This window comes from Gorilla gorilla, chromosome 1 (assembly GCF_029281585.2).
Source record: "Gorilla gorilla gorilla isolate KB3781 chromosome 1, NHGRI_mGorGor1-v2.1_pri, whole genome shotgun sequence".
Taxonomy (NCBI): Eukaryota; Metazoa; Chordata; class Mammalia; order Primates; family Hominidae; genus Gorilla; species Gorilla gorilla.
The window spans coordinates 130,474,861-130,490,560 of record NC_073224.2 but is presented as its reverse complement, the minus strand read 5'-3'; the positions used below and the strand labels follow the sequence as shown (position 1 = coordinate 130,490,560).

Here is a 15,700-nt window from a genome sequence, read left to right as displayed (position 1 = left end):
TTTAAAGTGTATTGCTTTTCCTTATTTAAATTATTACCTTAAGGCTTTGAAGCTAAACCTCTTTAAAACTGTGGAATGATTTTGAAAAGAACAATTTACGTTGTTGAATTCCTTTTTTTTTGTTTGTTTTAATACAAACAATCCCATAGCGTTTATTGCCATCTTGTAGTAACATAAGGGTAATCAAAACACTATGAATGAATGTTCATATTGGAAAAAGGACATCTAAAAGCAAACTGTATCCTTCTCAACAATTTCTCACTTCATTGATCCTTTCTAGTTGGAGACACTTTGTAGCAGAGTAATATTATCTCCTTTTAGCATGATCCGACCCAGTTGTTTTAAAAAATATGGAACGCTTCACGAATTTGCGTGTCATCCTTGCGCGGGGACCATGCTAATCTTCTCTGTATTGTTCCAATTTTAGTACATGTGCTACCAAAGCAAGCACTACCCTGTTGAATTTTTATCCCAAGATCACTCCAAGGAACACAGCCTCTCTCAGACCTTTTAAGCAATTGTGTTCCCTAGAAATGCAACTTCCTACTTTCCTAGTTTCCTTTTATACTTTCTAGATTTTTTTAGCTGAAAAGTCTAAATGAAAAGGTAAAGAGAAATTAAACGTTATGTTTTCCTCAATCTTTGTGTTTGATGATTTTATTTTTGTTACCATGAGAGTCCACTCTCACGAAGAACCTAATTATAGAAACACCTAATGATTATAGAAATAGAGAATTCTACTCATATTTAATTGGGTTATGTTCCCTCTCCATAAGTAAATGGTAATGGTCTGACTTAGTTGAGTTCAGGCAGCTGTTACAATTTGAACTGAGAGGACTGGGTGTCCGTTTTAGGTTCCAATACATATGAAGAGGCAGCTGCCTATATTCAGTGCCAGTTTGAAGATCTGAACAGAAGAAAAGATACCAAGGAGATCTATACTCACTTCACCTGTGCCACAGACACGAAGAATGTGCAGTTTGTTTTTGATGCTGTTACAGATGTCATCATTAAAAACAACTTAAAGGAATGTGGACTTTATTGAAAAGCATGGATGTTAGTGAAAGGTAAAGTTTCTTACAAGGTAGTTATAGTGCTACAGTGATGTCTCTTGGTTTTTAAACTTTTTCTAATTAAGAATATTCTTCTCTTCTAGTTACTACAGTGTGGAGTGTTGAGACCAGACACCTTTTGCTGTCTCATGGGGCAGCTACAAGCATGAACGGGACCAGGGAATGGCAGCAGCATGCAGAATCTTAGCACTCTTTAGCACAATATTTTGTATTAGGGAACTTTTAATTGACATGAGATGCTAAAGTCAGACATTGGAATTGGAAGAACTATAAAGTGTGATTCGATCGTCAAGACATCACTTGGATTTCTTAATCTTAAATGCTTATGGAAGATGTGAAGTTGAGGTGCTGCATTCTAGAACTTCAATATGTAGCTTACTCTTTTTTTCCCCCCTTCTTAAACCACCAGTGGTTCATTTTTAAGGTTTTTTCATCAAGAGAATAACTTTACTAAATTTTATTTCTTTATTTGCAAAAGAATCTTTATTAAAACACAAACAATCTTAACTATGCACATGATGTGACCAGATCATCTTGAAAATATTCCTCTTTAGTAGGAACTCTTTGTTTTTAACTCTTGGTATGGTCAGAATATAATACTTCCATAATTACTTATAATTCTTTCCAGTTACTGGGGCTATAAATACAACTTTTTAAATGAAATTTATGTTATTATCCTGCTCAAAGTACCATTATGGTTTCCACATGGTAATTACATTGGAAAGTTCTGCAATAAGATTCTAGTTCTCTCTTTTCTTTAAGCTTATGGTTGAAGGTTAACCTTGTTTGTGCAGATTACCAAATTACTGCTGATGTAGTATGATAAAGTCAGCTTCTTGGATGCAGACATACCCAGGGCAGCTGCCAATCAGAAATGCAAATTGCTAAATTCCAAACAGAACCAGTGACTTTGCTGCTACATATTTACTAAATTGACCACTTTGATTCTTGCTTGTTTGTCTCAGTTATAGGGAGTTTTGTACACGGTGCCTCTTGTTTTCCATCTTCATGGCCTTTTCTGTTGAGAAACATCTAAAGTGTATTAACAGTGCATGCTTTTACTTTGTAAATGTGGTGCCAAATCCCTGTTTGCCATCGTTTTTACTGTACCGATGTTAACTGTAGTAATCCTTAGTCAGTATGTTCTTTTGCTGAAACTGTTGCATTTTGGGACTTTTTTCCACTTTGTCATGTGTACATTTTTAATCTGTTATAGTTGGCGGCAGTATTAAAATGGTGAGTAAAGAGCCCAGGTTTGCTCCTGTTTGTAACTAGTCTTTTCTGGAAATACTGTCTTCTGTTTCCTTTTGCCTTTGCAGAATGTGCTTTATTTAGCCTTTGTCTGAGAATGGGTTTAGGTAGAAGGGTTTCCTGAAGGTCTAGTCTTTTGGTGTAATAGTATTGTTGAACCTTAGGTTTTATGTTATATCTGCATATGAGTGATATGTGATCAAGATTCATTTTGCAGATTTACATTTTGCTTGTGTGGAAAGTTACATTCACTTCAACCTACAGACCCTTTTGTATAATGTACAGCAAATGTCATTAAATATTGAATGCTCTATTGGGGGAAGACAAATGAAGAGAATGCATTTTGAGCATTTCAAATCAGTAGTTTGGGCAGTGCCTTTTGGGGTCCAATCTTTTTGGATTGGATTCTATTTCATCTTTTGATGTGACCTTTCACTAGTCTACAAAAAAAAGGTTGGTGGTCAACAAAAAAAGCAAGTCATAGCAGTTCAGTGCCTTTGTTGGTAGTTTTTAACTTTTTTTGTGATTCTTTTTGGAAAATCATAGCTTACAGATGGTATAACTGTATTATATATAATGAAATTTTCTTTAGGTGTGGGAAAACTTGATCTGAAAGAAAATTATCAGCTTCAATTGGCGATTGATTCAGTGCCCACAATGTAAACAGGGTTGGTAGTTCTTACTCATTTTGAATATACCTTTTCCTTACTGTATTCTGTAATATAGGATCATCTGGAAATGAGACCTGGTGGAATATTATTTTCAACTGTAGTCTTTCTATACTGTGGACTAATGAAATGGTGTTGTTGATAATCTAAAATAACCAATAATCCAAAAAAGTTCATTTTACTTTGAATTTGTATTTTCATTTGAATATCTATCTGATATGTTAAATTTTTAGCCCTTCTGTTAAAGAAAAATAGCAGGTCCCCATTTTTCTGCCTCTGTACCATTTACATTTGCTCTCTGTTTGTTAACATGAAGATCACTCTTATTTCACCATCCCAAATAACTTATCTAAATGCACATTCCTTGAGGACACAGGGAGACAATTTAAGTCAGTAGTTTTTAATATGACTTAAGTAAAAATCACTTGGACCCATCTAAGGGATTGACTTTTGGCTGGTGGGCTGGCAATTGATAATTTTTTTTTTTTTTTTTTTTTTTTTTTAATTGAGACGGAGTCTCGCTCTGTTGCCCAGGCTGGAGTGCAGTGGCACGATCTCGGCTTATTGTAAGCTCTGCCTCCCGGGTTTATGCTATTCTCCTGCTGGGACTACCAGGTGCCTGCCACCACGCCCAGCTAATTTTTTTGTATGTTTTAGTAGAGACAGGGTGTCACCGTGTTAGCCAGGATGGTCTTGATCCCCTGACCTCGTGATCCGCCTGCCTCAGCCTCCCAAAGTGCTGGGATTACAGGCGTGAGCCACCGCACCTGGCTGGCAATTTATAATTTTTAAAAGGTGATTCTGATTACCAGCCAGGCTTGCAAATCACTGGTTTGTATTGAAATAAAAGATATTTTCTTGTAGCAGGGCTAAAATGTGGGATGAAACATTAAATCTACTGGCCTGAAAAAAAACTTTGGCATTTGTAATCAAAGAAGCTGAAAGTTGCCTTGTGTGTTTCCTCTGAAGAATGCTGGAGATTTGTGATGTATAATGTTTCAGAATTCAGGTGCCTATGCTTTGGACCATCTAAGAAGCCATTAGTCTCTGTGTAAAGAAGAAGTATTCTTAATGGACAGTCCCCCCTAACCTTATAAATTCAGCTTTGCAACAGATTTCACCTCCTAGCATGAAAATTCCAAAAACTTTAACAATTATTCGTAAGTGGATCTTGAGATGACATTTTCATCTTGGACAGTTTGAATTCTAAATCTCTAGTTCATAGTGAATCGTTTTTTAAATTTTTACTGATGGATCGTTATTTTTCACAAGGTACTACATTCTTACAATGTAAGACTAGATGGACCAAAATTTTTTTAAAAATTTCTTGCCTTGTTTTTTTAATTTTCATATATATTCTATTTGTTTATATACACATTAGACTATTTTAAAATAACAGCTGGTTTTTGTAATTCATTCATTCACCCTATATTCTTATATTCTGCTCATTATTCTCTCATTTATAGCTGTGACATTTTTTGGACATTGCTTGCCTGGCCTGATTAGTTACTTAATATAATTTATTTATTTGCTTAGCATGTGTGACATAGTTCTGGAATTTCCTGTTGCAGAACTCCTTGCTGTATTGCAGTCATATATAAGGTAAAGTCAGTCTCTTGTTCCTATTAAAAACCTACCATTGATTATTTTCCCTTTTTACATGTTCAAAAAAAAAAAAAATCAGCAACCCTCTACTCATTTGTATAAACCTAAAACGTCACTGTTTTCCTTGAGCGTTAGTACTTGTGGGATCTTTCCTTTTCATGTGTAATACTGATTTTAAGAGCAATGATCTTAGTTTGCCAGTGCCAGGTAATTAGTGTGTTCTACTTTAGGCTTCGTAGTGCAAATCAGGGATCTGACCTGGATCAGCCTCAGCTCTTTACATAGCTTTATGATCATCATACTTTGTTGTATTGCTCCCAACAAGCACAAGAGAAAAAGGCAGGCTTCCTAGAGACCTCAAGTTGAAAGTTGATTTTGCTGACAACTATCAGGGAGTAAAAGAAAGCCTTTTTCAGGCACTGGAGAACTAACTTTAATGATGATCAAGGTCTTTATGCCTTTATCTTTTAGTTTTTAAGATCATTTCTCTCCCTCCTTTCCCCCCAGTTTTCTCAACATTTTTGAGTTAGTTCTGCTGAGAACAACGTATTTCAGAACATGTCAGGATAGGGCAGTTTTTTCTTGTTTTTCTTTTTTCTTTTTTTGAGACAGTCTTGCTCTGTTGCCCAGGCTGGAGTACAGTGGCACGATCGCTGCTCACTGCAACCTTTGCCTCTTAGGTTCAAGCGATTCTTGTGCCTCAGCCTCCCAAGTAGCTGTGATTACAGGCATGTGCCACCACACCTGGCTAACTTTTGTATTTCTAGTAGAGACAGGGTTTCACCACGTTAGCCAGGCTGGTCTCAAACTCCTGACCTCAAGTGATTTGCCTGCCTTGGCCTCCCAAAGTGCTGAGATTACAGATGTGAACCACTCCACCCGCTCAGGTTAATTTTTTTTCTGATACCATATCAGGCCTTGGCCTGGGCTGACTCAAATCTTCTCAGGAATAAGAAGTAAGAAGGAATGTTAAACAGCAGTAGTTACCTGGGGTACATGGTTAATTTGATTTAGCAGATTCTTTGGCTAAACCCTACTAAATTAAAATGTCTGAGCCAGGTCATGGGAATATACATGTTTTTAATACATTCCTCAGGTGATTTTGATGTAGCCAATCTGGGCCAACATTTGGGGACAACTGAGTAGGACCTAATACAGGTTGAATAGCCCTTATCCAAATCTCTTGGGACCAGAAGTGTTTGAGAGTTCAGATTTTTGTGAGGTTTTGAAATATTTGCATTATATACTTATTGGTTCGGGATTCCAAATCCAAAAATCTGAAATCCAAAATGCCCCAGTGTGTGCTTCCTTTGAGTGTTATGTTGTTACCCAAAAAGCTTTTGATTTTGGAGCATTTTAGATTTTGGATTTTCAGATTTGAAATGCTCAGTCTATATTAAAGATCAACACAGGCTGAGCACAGTGGCTCATGTCTGTAATCCCAGCACTTTGGGAGGCCGAGGTAAGCAGATCACTTGAGGTCAGGAGTTTGAGACCAGCTTGGCCAACATGGTGAAACCCCGTCTTTACTAAAAATACAAAAATTAGCCAGACATGGTGGTGGGTGCCTGTAATCCTAGCTACTTGGGAGGCTGAGGCAGGAGAATCGCTTGAACCTGGGAGGCGGAGGTTGCAGTGAGCCGAGATCGCACCACTGAATTCCAGCCTGGGCGACGGTGAGACTGTTTTTTTTTTTTTTTTAAGTCAACACAAACATTGAAAATAAGCAACTTCAGTGCACAAATAAGCTCAAAATCACTAGTGAGTGATCTATTTTTTGCCAATAAGAAGTACCATTTGTACATGACTTAAAGTGCCTTCCACCAAGAAAATTATTGAAAACTGTTGGGTCACATAACATTCCTACATTTTGGATACAGAGTATTTAGTTTTATACAAAATTAAGACAACAAGAAACCTAGGATGTCCAAACATTAATTTCATTTATTTTACTGCATTTATTTATGCAGTGAAAATTGAAAGATACACCAAATTAAAGATAAAACCCTGTGACAGATAACAGTATATGTAATAACATGAATATTTATTTACACTTGGTAGAGAAAGCAAAGCTAGCTAGCTCTAAACTAGAATGAAAGTCATTTTGAAATCGGTACGGGGGTATATAAGGGGAATGATTGAGTCACATGTAATACCTTTGTATGCCCAGTGCTAGTGTTTTCCTGAAATCTAGTGAGAATCACAAGGTACCAGAAATAATCAAATATTAATAAATATTAATACACTGCCGGGATAGAAGTATCTCAGTGTACCAGCATTCACTAAGCTATAAAATCTTTGACAGCAGGAATATTAAATTATGAACAACCTGGTTTATCTGTCTCCTCTTATCTTTTACCTCTCCCTACCCCCAAAATTCTCCTTAGGTTATCCAGACATTTTTACTAAGATGCTTATTTACATGTAAGAGAGATTTCCAGTAGATATAACAAAACACAAGAAATTACCTGTTCTGTTTATTCTTGCTCATGTAGGATAAAGGTCCTGAGACCTCTCAGAATCTTACGAGGTTGGAGAGTTGTTTGGAATGCTGGGTTCTGGTCTTGTCTCTGCTTCCAACTAGCTATGGAATCTTGTGTATTCTTTCAGTCTTAAATTACTCATCTGTTATCTAAAGATGGACTAAATTATTCCTTCCTGCTGTGATATTCTGTGGTTCTCATCAGATAGAAATAACATATTTGAAAATGCTTTGTAAATGTTATGATACTCAGGATTATACTGCACAGAAAAAAAAAAAAATCCTAAGGCAGCACCAACAAAGGTATTCAACGTAGTGGGTGGTCTTTTACAGCATTACTTTGCCCATATTCATTTTGAAGACCTGAAATGAAGTTGAACTATATAAATTGCTCTAAAATTCGTGAAGCAGGGTGAAAAGGTCTTTGCTTTGTTTTACATTGAAATCCAGCTGTCTATTTTCTGCTTATACTAGTGCTTTTTCATGGCAAAAAGACAGAAAAGTTCCCTTCTGCAGTCTCCATTGTCTTCTGACCTCACAGAAATGTCTTCATGCTTTTACCTAGCAGGACCACCAGAGGCTCTGTCACACTTGCAGTCCCTGGCCCAACACCGAAATCCTGCTGGAATCTGTGCTCTGGGGGCTGTGCCGGGTAGAGAGGGCAGTGGGAGGTAAGAGCTCTTCACCCTTCACCACCTTCTCCACCCAGCATGGCCGGCACACTTTGGTCTACGGCACATCTCCAAGTATAGAGTGGGTTTTGAATGCTGTTATGTCTCACCGTGGGGATGGGAAGGAATACTCTGTTTTGGACTATTTGGAGGTACATGTGAGTGGATTTTATTATCAGAGTAGGAACTGTTTCAAGTTAATGTGTCTTTTATGTTGCTTTTAAGACAACTTTTTTGCCGCTTTTATCCATTCTTCCTTTTATCCACAGAAATACAAATTTCTAATTATAGTATATTTTTTCTATTTTTAAAATTGTGATAAAGCATATATAACAAAATTTGCCATCTTAAGTGTACAGTTCAGTGGCATTAAGTACATTCACACTGTTGCACAGCCATCACCACCATCCATTTCCAGAACTTGTTTTCATCTTCCTGAACTGAAACTCTGTACCTGTTAAACAGTAACTCCCCATGCCCCACCTTCTTTCAGCCCCTGGTAACCAGCATTTTCCTTTGTCTCTATGAATTTGACTATTTTAGATACCTCATATAAGTGGAATCATAGTATTTGTCCTTTTGTGTCAATCATATTGTATTTTTGTCTAAAAAAGGAAAACTATCAGATGTATGTGAAATGTAACGTAATTTACATTTGATTTATTGTTAGTAATGTCTCTTTAATCATGCTATGCTAGGGAAGTACATTATGGTCTCTCCCTCTAAGAATATGAAGAGGAAATTTTACCTTCAACAAACAAGCAAACTTAGTTATATTTTTGTGATTGTATGCTATTTTCATATTCTATTTTGAGATCTATTTGTCTTAGCTTGGAGGTGGTTTTGTTAAATGTCCATGATTTAGAGATGGCATAATGAAAAAATGACCAAGAATTTGGTTGGGAATGGGAGGAGCTTAGAAGAACAAGAAATTGGCTTTGATTTTATAGTGTATGGTGGTCTGTTGGTAGCTGGACATCATCACAGGCTTTGGATTGAGAAGAACTGTTTTGGAGTTCTAGTTCTGCTACTGCCTAGTGCTGTGATCTTGATGAAGATACTCTTCCTTCCTGGGCTTCAGTTTTTGATCTATAAATTGCTAGTGATGGGGCTGGACTATTTTTAAGTTTGTTCTAACTTTAGCAGTCTTAAGAATTAAGGTTGCAGTGCCAGAAAATAGGGTTAAATATTTGTTTCTGATCTGGTTACAAAAAAAAAAAAAACTTGATGGCTTAAAGTAAATAAAAATTCAACAGTACGGTGTAAATTTAAAGTGAGGCAAAAGAAAGATAATGACAGCAGAATATATGACTTAATTTTTATTTTAATCTTTCTTATAGCTGTTTTATATAAGAACTTTTCATGAATACAATCAAAATGTCCATGAGATAAAAATAAGCTAATTGTGCAGGAAAAGTACAAATGCACTTTTTCTGCAGCTCTAACATGTAAGGTTTGGGAACAGTTGTTGGGCCTGACAAACAGTTGAGCTAGGGTAAGGGTGAATGCCTTTTCTGGAAGCCTATCAAGAGCATCGAGGTGAAGTCCTCTTACCTTTAATCATGGGAGAGCCCATTCTGGACCAAGAGTTTCAGAAAATTATTTTGACTTTGTTCTAAGGTAATAGGTGAATGGGTGCTCAAGGGCCCCTGTTGCATTTCATGTAGACTTGCCAGAAGAGTTTTAGCTTGAAAACATCATAAGATGAATATAGGCAGATCCCAACCTCAGTAAAAAAACAGCTATAGAATGTTGCTCTATCCTCCAAGATGAACACTTTACATAATGTTTGTACAAGGTGGCTTGTGTGAGTTTGTTTATAAACCAGTTAAAAGTTGGGATATCCCCCAGCTATCCCAAAAGAAGAGGACTAAATACAACCATGTTTTAGTCTGCTAGAGGCTTGTGTTCTGACATAAGACCTGTCAGAAGACCTATCCCACTGGCTCTGCTTCTGTACTAGTACTATAAGGCAGGTTCTGTGTGAACATTAATAACCAAGGATCCTGAGTTAGACTTATAGTTTGGTCAGTAACCAATTTATACCTAGATTGAAAGACCAAGGAAAAGTTAATAAAATAATCAACAATCTGGTACTATTTGAGGGAAAGTAGGGCTATCCTATACGGAGATGGAATAAATGGGATAAATTATGTTTGGGGCCTGAATAGACAAGATCATAGCTTGTATAGTAAGGGTTCTTAACCTGGGTTTTCAGAGCTCCAGAGAGTCTACAGAGAGACTATTTGATACGCTAGTTTTCTTTGTATTTCTCTGAATTTAATTTTATGTGTTTAAAAATATGATGATGAAAAGAGGTACATGGTTTCATCAGACTGCCGGAAGGATCCATGATACAAAACAGATTCAGAACTCCTGTATGTTGAGTTAAAGTGAACAGGTTAGTAATGGTTGGAGCATGATATTCAGAGTAGTTCCTGAACAGCTCTTGAATATGAGAAGTCTTTCCCAGGTTTTTTGTTTTGTTTTGTTTTGTTTTGTTTGAGATGGAATCTCACTCTGTTGCCCAGGCTGGAAGTGCAGTGGCATGATCTTGGCTCACTGCAAACGCCTCCTGGGTTCAGGTGATTCTCCTGCCTCAGCCTCCTGAATAGCTGGGATTACAGGCAGGCACCACAACGCCTGGCTAATTTTTGTATTTTTAGTAGAGACGGGGTTTTGCCCTGTTGGCCAGGCTGGTCTCAAACCCCTGACCTCAGGTGATCCACCTGCCTCGGCCTCCCAAAGTGCTAGGATTACAGGTGTGAGCCACCGTGCCCAGCCAGGTTTGTTCTTTGGCTTGAGTTTTTTCATCAGCAGTAGCCAGAGTAGTTTCTCGGATAATTCTCCCAAGCTGCTTTCTTTTTAGGGAATCAGAAAGACTATTAAATGAGTTTAACTTTTATAGCTACACATTTATTCTTAAGTGTATTTCAAGCTCATATGGCTCTCTAGTATTAATATTGCTAGTAGCAGCCTAAGTGTGAGTGGGTGTTTCTGGCAAGGAGCAATTTCCATTTTAATTGACATTTTCTTCTATGTACTAAATCTTGGATGCCAAGAGCTTTCCTCACTGGTAGTTGTAAATGCTAAATCTATATACTTAACTTCATCCCCTTCTGTCAAGATAAATGCAAACTTCATTTCCCCTCAAAGGAGTTCAAAGGAAAACTTGTTGGCGTGTTTGGGGAGATGTTGTTTTCATCCACCATCACATGGACCCAACTGCAAAGATTTTCAGTGCCTAAAACAAGCTCACCTGTCTTGGTTCTTCTGAAACATGTAGCAGTTGAAAAGTTTAGAATTGTTCACTTGTTCCAAATTCTATGATAGAGAAGCGGCAGCAATACATTCATTAATACTCTAAATGAGAGTATTTGATGTCCTCTAAGTTTATTCAGGAAGTATCTTATGTAGCTAAGAAACATTTGTAGAGATAAAGGTCTGTTTGATGGCCTGGGGGCAGAGGGATAATGTTTGCTTAATAAAGATGATCGTTTTGGGATGTGCCTTAGAAACTAACAAACTCGCATCTCCTATCCAGTGATCCAGATCTCTGAGCTAAGGCACATAGAGGTCTGTTAGTAAAAAGGGAATGGCAGGTTTATTTAGGTTTGGTTAATACTAGTTTTTTACAGACTATAGGAAGCCTTGCTATTTTGCTTGGAATAGTTTGTTGCAATAGTTTATTCTAAAAAACCAGGTGTTGAATTTAATATATGGCAGCTTTTATATAGGATTTATTTCTGTGACCCTAAGCACAAGCAGGCTTTTTTTTTTTTTTTTTTTTTTTTTTTGAGACAGTTCTGTTGCCCAGGTTAGAGTGCAGTGGCGTGATCTTGGCTCACTACAACCTCTGCCTCCCGGGTTCAAGCGATTCTCTTGCCTCAGCCTCCCGAGCAGCTGGGATTACAGGCGCCCGCCACCATGCCCAGCTAATTTTTGTATTTTTGGTAGAGACAGGGTTTCACTGTGTTGGCCAGGCTGGTCTCAAATTCCTGATCTCGTGATCTGCCCACCTCGGCCTCCCAAAGTGCTGGGATTACAAACGTGAGCCACTGTGCCCGGCCTGCACAAGCAGTTTTTATGTGCCTTCCCTTCAGTTATGTTCGTGCTCCTCAGAATAACCCTGTAAAGTAGGTAGGGAAGTCATCTTCATTTTACAGTTGAAAGACTCAAGACTCAGAAATAAAGTATTCACAGTTTTGTATTAAGTTGGAAAACCAGTACTGGAACCTGGGGGGGGTCTTCTAACTACTGGCCTGTGCTCTTTAAGCTGCAATAGCTATCCCACTTTGAAAAGAATGTATGAAATACAGTTGCAGTCATGTATACTCCATCTCCAAAGAATGGATTCATTCTTCATGTCATGGTATATTGACTATAATTTTCTGTTTTTAATTACCCAGATTCCAAGCCTGTTTATAGAACTTATACCTGAGGAATGGTGAGGATTAGAAGAGGCCGCAGTCCTTGAGGTTTTCTTTGATGATAATATCTGTAACTGCATCGAACACAAATTTGACATTCTGTGTATCTGTAGCACAGGTCATGTGACTGTAGATTTCTTTGACATCTTTTCGCATATTGAGGTCAAGGAACTGGCTCTTTATGTAATTCCCCGCATCATCATAGGAGTTGTTACCTGGTTTTCCAGAAAAATAGTGAAAAAGTAGAATAAATGAACCCTTGTTAGTTGCTGACTCACTTTAGGTGATTGACTTGATCCTTGAAATGTTGTTAGACAACAGCAGTTGGGGGCCTATTTTTGGAGGGAAGATTCTCTATTGCACTCCAGTGTTTCTCACTTTAGTTGAAAAGAAATTGAGGAGAGGTGTCTCTCCACCTTTGGTTTTCAGTAGGTATCATATGAAGTCAGTGGCTCTCCTGCATCTAATGCCTGCTGTATTCCAGAGTATCTGAATTTAAACCCTGTAACTGTGCCCAAGGTTCTCCCTTAAGTTCCTTTGTGTCACCTTGGCCTAAAAAATGAGACAATTGCCAGTCTCTACTAAAAGGCATTATTATTATTTCCAGCCCCTGACACTTACCATCATACTCTGGAAAACAAATGCTGAGATGGACTTTCTTGATTTTTTCCTCAAAGAGGTCCTTCTTGTTGAGAAAGAGGACAATGGAAGTAGCCGCAAAGAATTTGTGGTTACATATGCTGTTGAACAGATGCAAAGACTCATGCATACGATTCTAGTAAGAGGAAACACCATTGGAAATATCAGATTTGGCTTATAGAATATCTACCTACTTCCTGCTCTTGTTCCCCTTGGAGAGACCAGTGCTCCAAATGTAAAAAGCAAGACAGAGAACAGCTTATCTCTTTTTAATGTACCAGAGTAAAGCCAGAGAGATGTGGGATCATTCTAGTTCCCTATCTTTCTAATAGCTGTGTGACTTGTGGAAAATTACTGAGCTTTTTCTGAGTCTGTTTTCCTATCTTATAGGGTTATAGTGAAAGCTAAATGAGATTGTGTATGTATATTGTCCATGATAGTGGCTGGCATATAGGTCTATAATATGTTATGCAGATCTTTAGCAGCCAGGATGCAACTGAGAACTTGACATTTTATAAGTAGTGCTGATAATGGGTTGAAACAGGCCCAAGTTAGCATGTGCCCATATGCATCTCCAGGATGATTTTGATAGGCTTCTTTCATGGGGTCCCGGATCTCAGTTTGGGCTACTTTGGTCCTGCTGCCACATAGTGAGGGTTAGAGAATTTCCCAGTGCCATACCACAAGCATTTCTGCTCTCTCATTTCCTTCTCTGATTGCTACTTAGCGAGAAGTCGTGCTGCATATCTGCAGAGGCTGCCCATTGCCCCAGCCCGGCTTGCTTTTAGGGAGCAGGTCTTTAGGGTTTTGAAGTATACTATCAGCTGACTTGCGTTCAGTCTACTTATCTAATAAAGCAAGAACAATCCCATTTGTGGCTTTTTCCCCATAATACTCCTGTACAACCCTTTAAGGTCTCATAGACTTGTTTTATTAATGTCTCATAGACTTTAATAAACCTCATAGACTCATAGACTTTAGGGTTAAAGATGGAAAGTCTCAGAGACTGTAATCTTTAGGCTTAAAGATGGGAAGTGAATAGCTCTGTAAGACATTTTGATTAGACGATATTCAGAGTGCTCTAATGTGAAGTTAAAACTACCAAAGGGAAAGGAAGAGAACAAGCTGTGGCAAGGGATAGGAGTATCCCTTTCATCAGCAAGCTGTGGACCTCCATTTATAAGCAGATGCTTGGGTGAAATTAACATTTTTCACGCCTCTAACCTTTCCCAAATTCAGAGGTCATCAGCAAGGTGTGGACCTCCATTTGTGAGCAGATGCTTGGGTGAAATTAACGTTTTTCATGCCTCTAACTTTTCCCAAATTCAGAAAGCAGATGCTTGGGTGAAATTAACGTTTTTCTCACCTCTAACCTTTCCCAAATTCAGAAACTGGCTGGGCTCTAACACTTGTCCTATAGAACTCCTGTCCTACAGAATTCTACAGGCTAAAGAGAACCACTCTTGGGTAGTCTTCCAGCTGCCAATTTAATTGGCATGAGAGAAAGCTGGTCTGCCAGTCTCTCCTTACTCCTATGGACAGTACATTTTTAGCCTCCTAAGTGGGGTTACTAGTTCAACCCTTCTATTATGTTGCAATGAAGATTCATATCATATGTTATTTTCTCTGTTCAGTCATTTTCATCTCCTTCCTTAGGCAGTTTGGGAGAGTACTAAGTGTAACTCCTTTGCTTTGCCTAGTTGATGGTCCCTTATCTCTTTGCACTCAATTCCTCTTATGAGCTTTGTGATGTCCAAGTGATACTCAGATGTCTAATTTGAGACCGAGCTCACTCTCAGTAAATTTGGAGCTCTAAAATGCTAATCTAGAACCTGCAGAAGAAGTTGTTTTTTAGAATTATTTGCATGAGACATTGATTGGTCTGCTGGAGGGCTGCTAGACTGAAATTACCTAAGTTGGGGCAGTAGAGTGACACAAGGCTTAGAGAAAGGGTCATGGGGAGAACTTGTTCTACCAAAGCTGCTTGATGCAAAGGCCACTCACCACTTCGTCATCTTCCACCAGCACCATATCATAGGCACTGAGGGCTGCACAGAAAATGATGCAGGTGACTCCCTCGAAGCAGTGGATCCACTTCTTTCTCTCGGATCTCTGCCCTCCCACATCAAACATCCTGAGGGAAGAAGCAGCTATTTTCATAGGTATGCCCAACATACGACCTATATGCCTTTGATGGTCACCCCGTGAAGTGGGAGAGGAAAAGGGGGAGAAGCAGAACAGTAATTTAGATTAGGCTTCACCAAAGGCCAAGAAGCCTGCCTGTGCCCCTTTTCAGGATTCCACACGTGTATCCAAGATGCCCTAGGGAACCATGCACTTACCTGAAATTCAAGTCTTTGACGGAAAACTTGGTTTCAATGATGCCCGTGGTTTTGACTCTGGATCGGAGCACATCTTGCTCACTAGGGAGGTACTCAGGGTCTGTAATTCGTTCTAATTGGTTCAGGTAGCTAGAGAAAAGTGATTAGCATCAATGACAAATTTTCCACAGACGAGGCTAAGAGACGTAAAAGGTATCTTACCCAAAGTCACACAGCTAATTTGGTGATAGAAATCAGGACTAGAAGCCATATTGTTAAATTTAGGATTCTTTCCTTTAAACCTTCATATGTCATTAACTAGAGGAAATGGGGGATGGACTGAGGGACAAGCCCATTTGAGGCTGGAGTTCCAGCGCATTTAAATCAAGTTAGATAAGTTTTCCTTGGGTTTGCCCTGACTGCAAGCTTTTGTAGATTTTTGAATGAGATTTAGTGGTTTCAATGGGTGCTAAAAGTTCCATCAAGAGGCAGTAAATTGAAAGAGACTTTAAAGACATGAACCAATGCAACACATGGACTTTGTTTATACCCTGAATCAA

General features: G+C 38.4%; 2 protein-coding genes and 2 non-coding genes across 5 annotated transcripts in view; 2 read left to right on the top strand and 2 right to left on the bottom strand.

Moving 5' to 3' along the window:
• GNAI3 (G protein subunit alpha i3) overlaps positions 1–2,320 on the top strand; it is a 46,365-nt gene extending 44,045 nt beyond the window's left edge. Inside the window, exons 8-9 of the mRNA XM_004026271.5 lie at positions 855–1,067; positions 1,157–2,320. Of these exons, the coding sequence (XP_004026320.1) occupies positions 855–1,045 (191 nt within the window). The 3' untranslated portion in view covers positions 1,046–1,067; positions 1,157–2,320. The remainder of the gene's footprint in view (positions 1–854; positions 1,068–1,156) is intronic.
• On the bottom strand, positions 345–451 carry LOC115932125 (U6 spliceosomal RNA). The gene has a single exon (XR_004068454.1). It is a non-coding gene; the product is annotated as a U6 spliceosomal RNA (small nuclear RNA).
• A 5,377-nt stretch (positions 2,321–7,697) lies between the features above and the next one.
• Positions 7,698–7,807, top strand: MIR197 (microRNA mir-197). Its single transcript, NR_106393.1, has one exon. It is a non-coding gene; the product is annotated as a microRNA mir-197 (primary transcript).
• A 4,009-nt stretch (positions 7,808–11,816) lies between these two features.
• The window catches only part of GNAT2 (G protein subunit alpha transducin 2), a 17,240-nt gene continuing 13,356 nt past the window's right edge, over positions 11,817–15,700 (bottom strand). For both annotated transcript variants that reach the window (XM_004026275.5, XM_055353985.2), the window contains exons 6-9: positions 15,162–15,290; positions 14,824–14,953; positions 12,802–12,955; positions 11,817–12,395 (exon numbers count right to left, since the gene is read on the bottom strand). In XM_004026275.5, the coding sequence (XP_004026324.1) occupies positions 12,205–12,395; positions 12,802–12,955; positions 14,824–14,953; positions 15,162–15,290 (604 nt within the window). In that variant the 3' untranslated portion in view covers positions 11,817–12,204. The remainder of the gene's footprint in view (positions 12,396–12,801; positions 12,956–14,823; positions 14,954–15,161; positions 15,291–15,700) is intronic.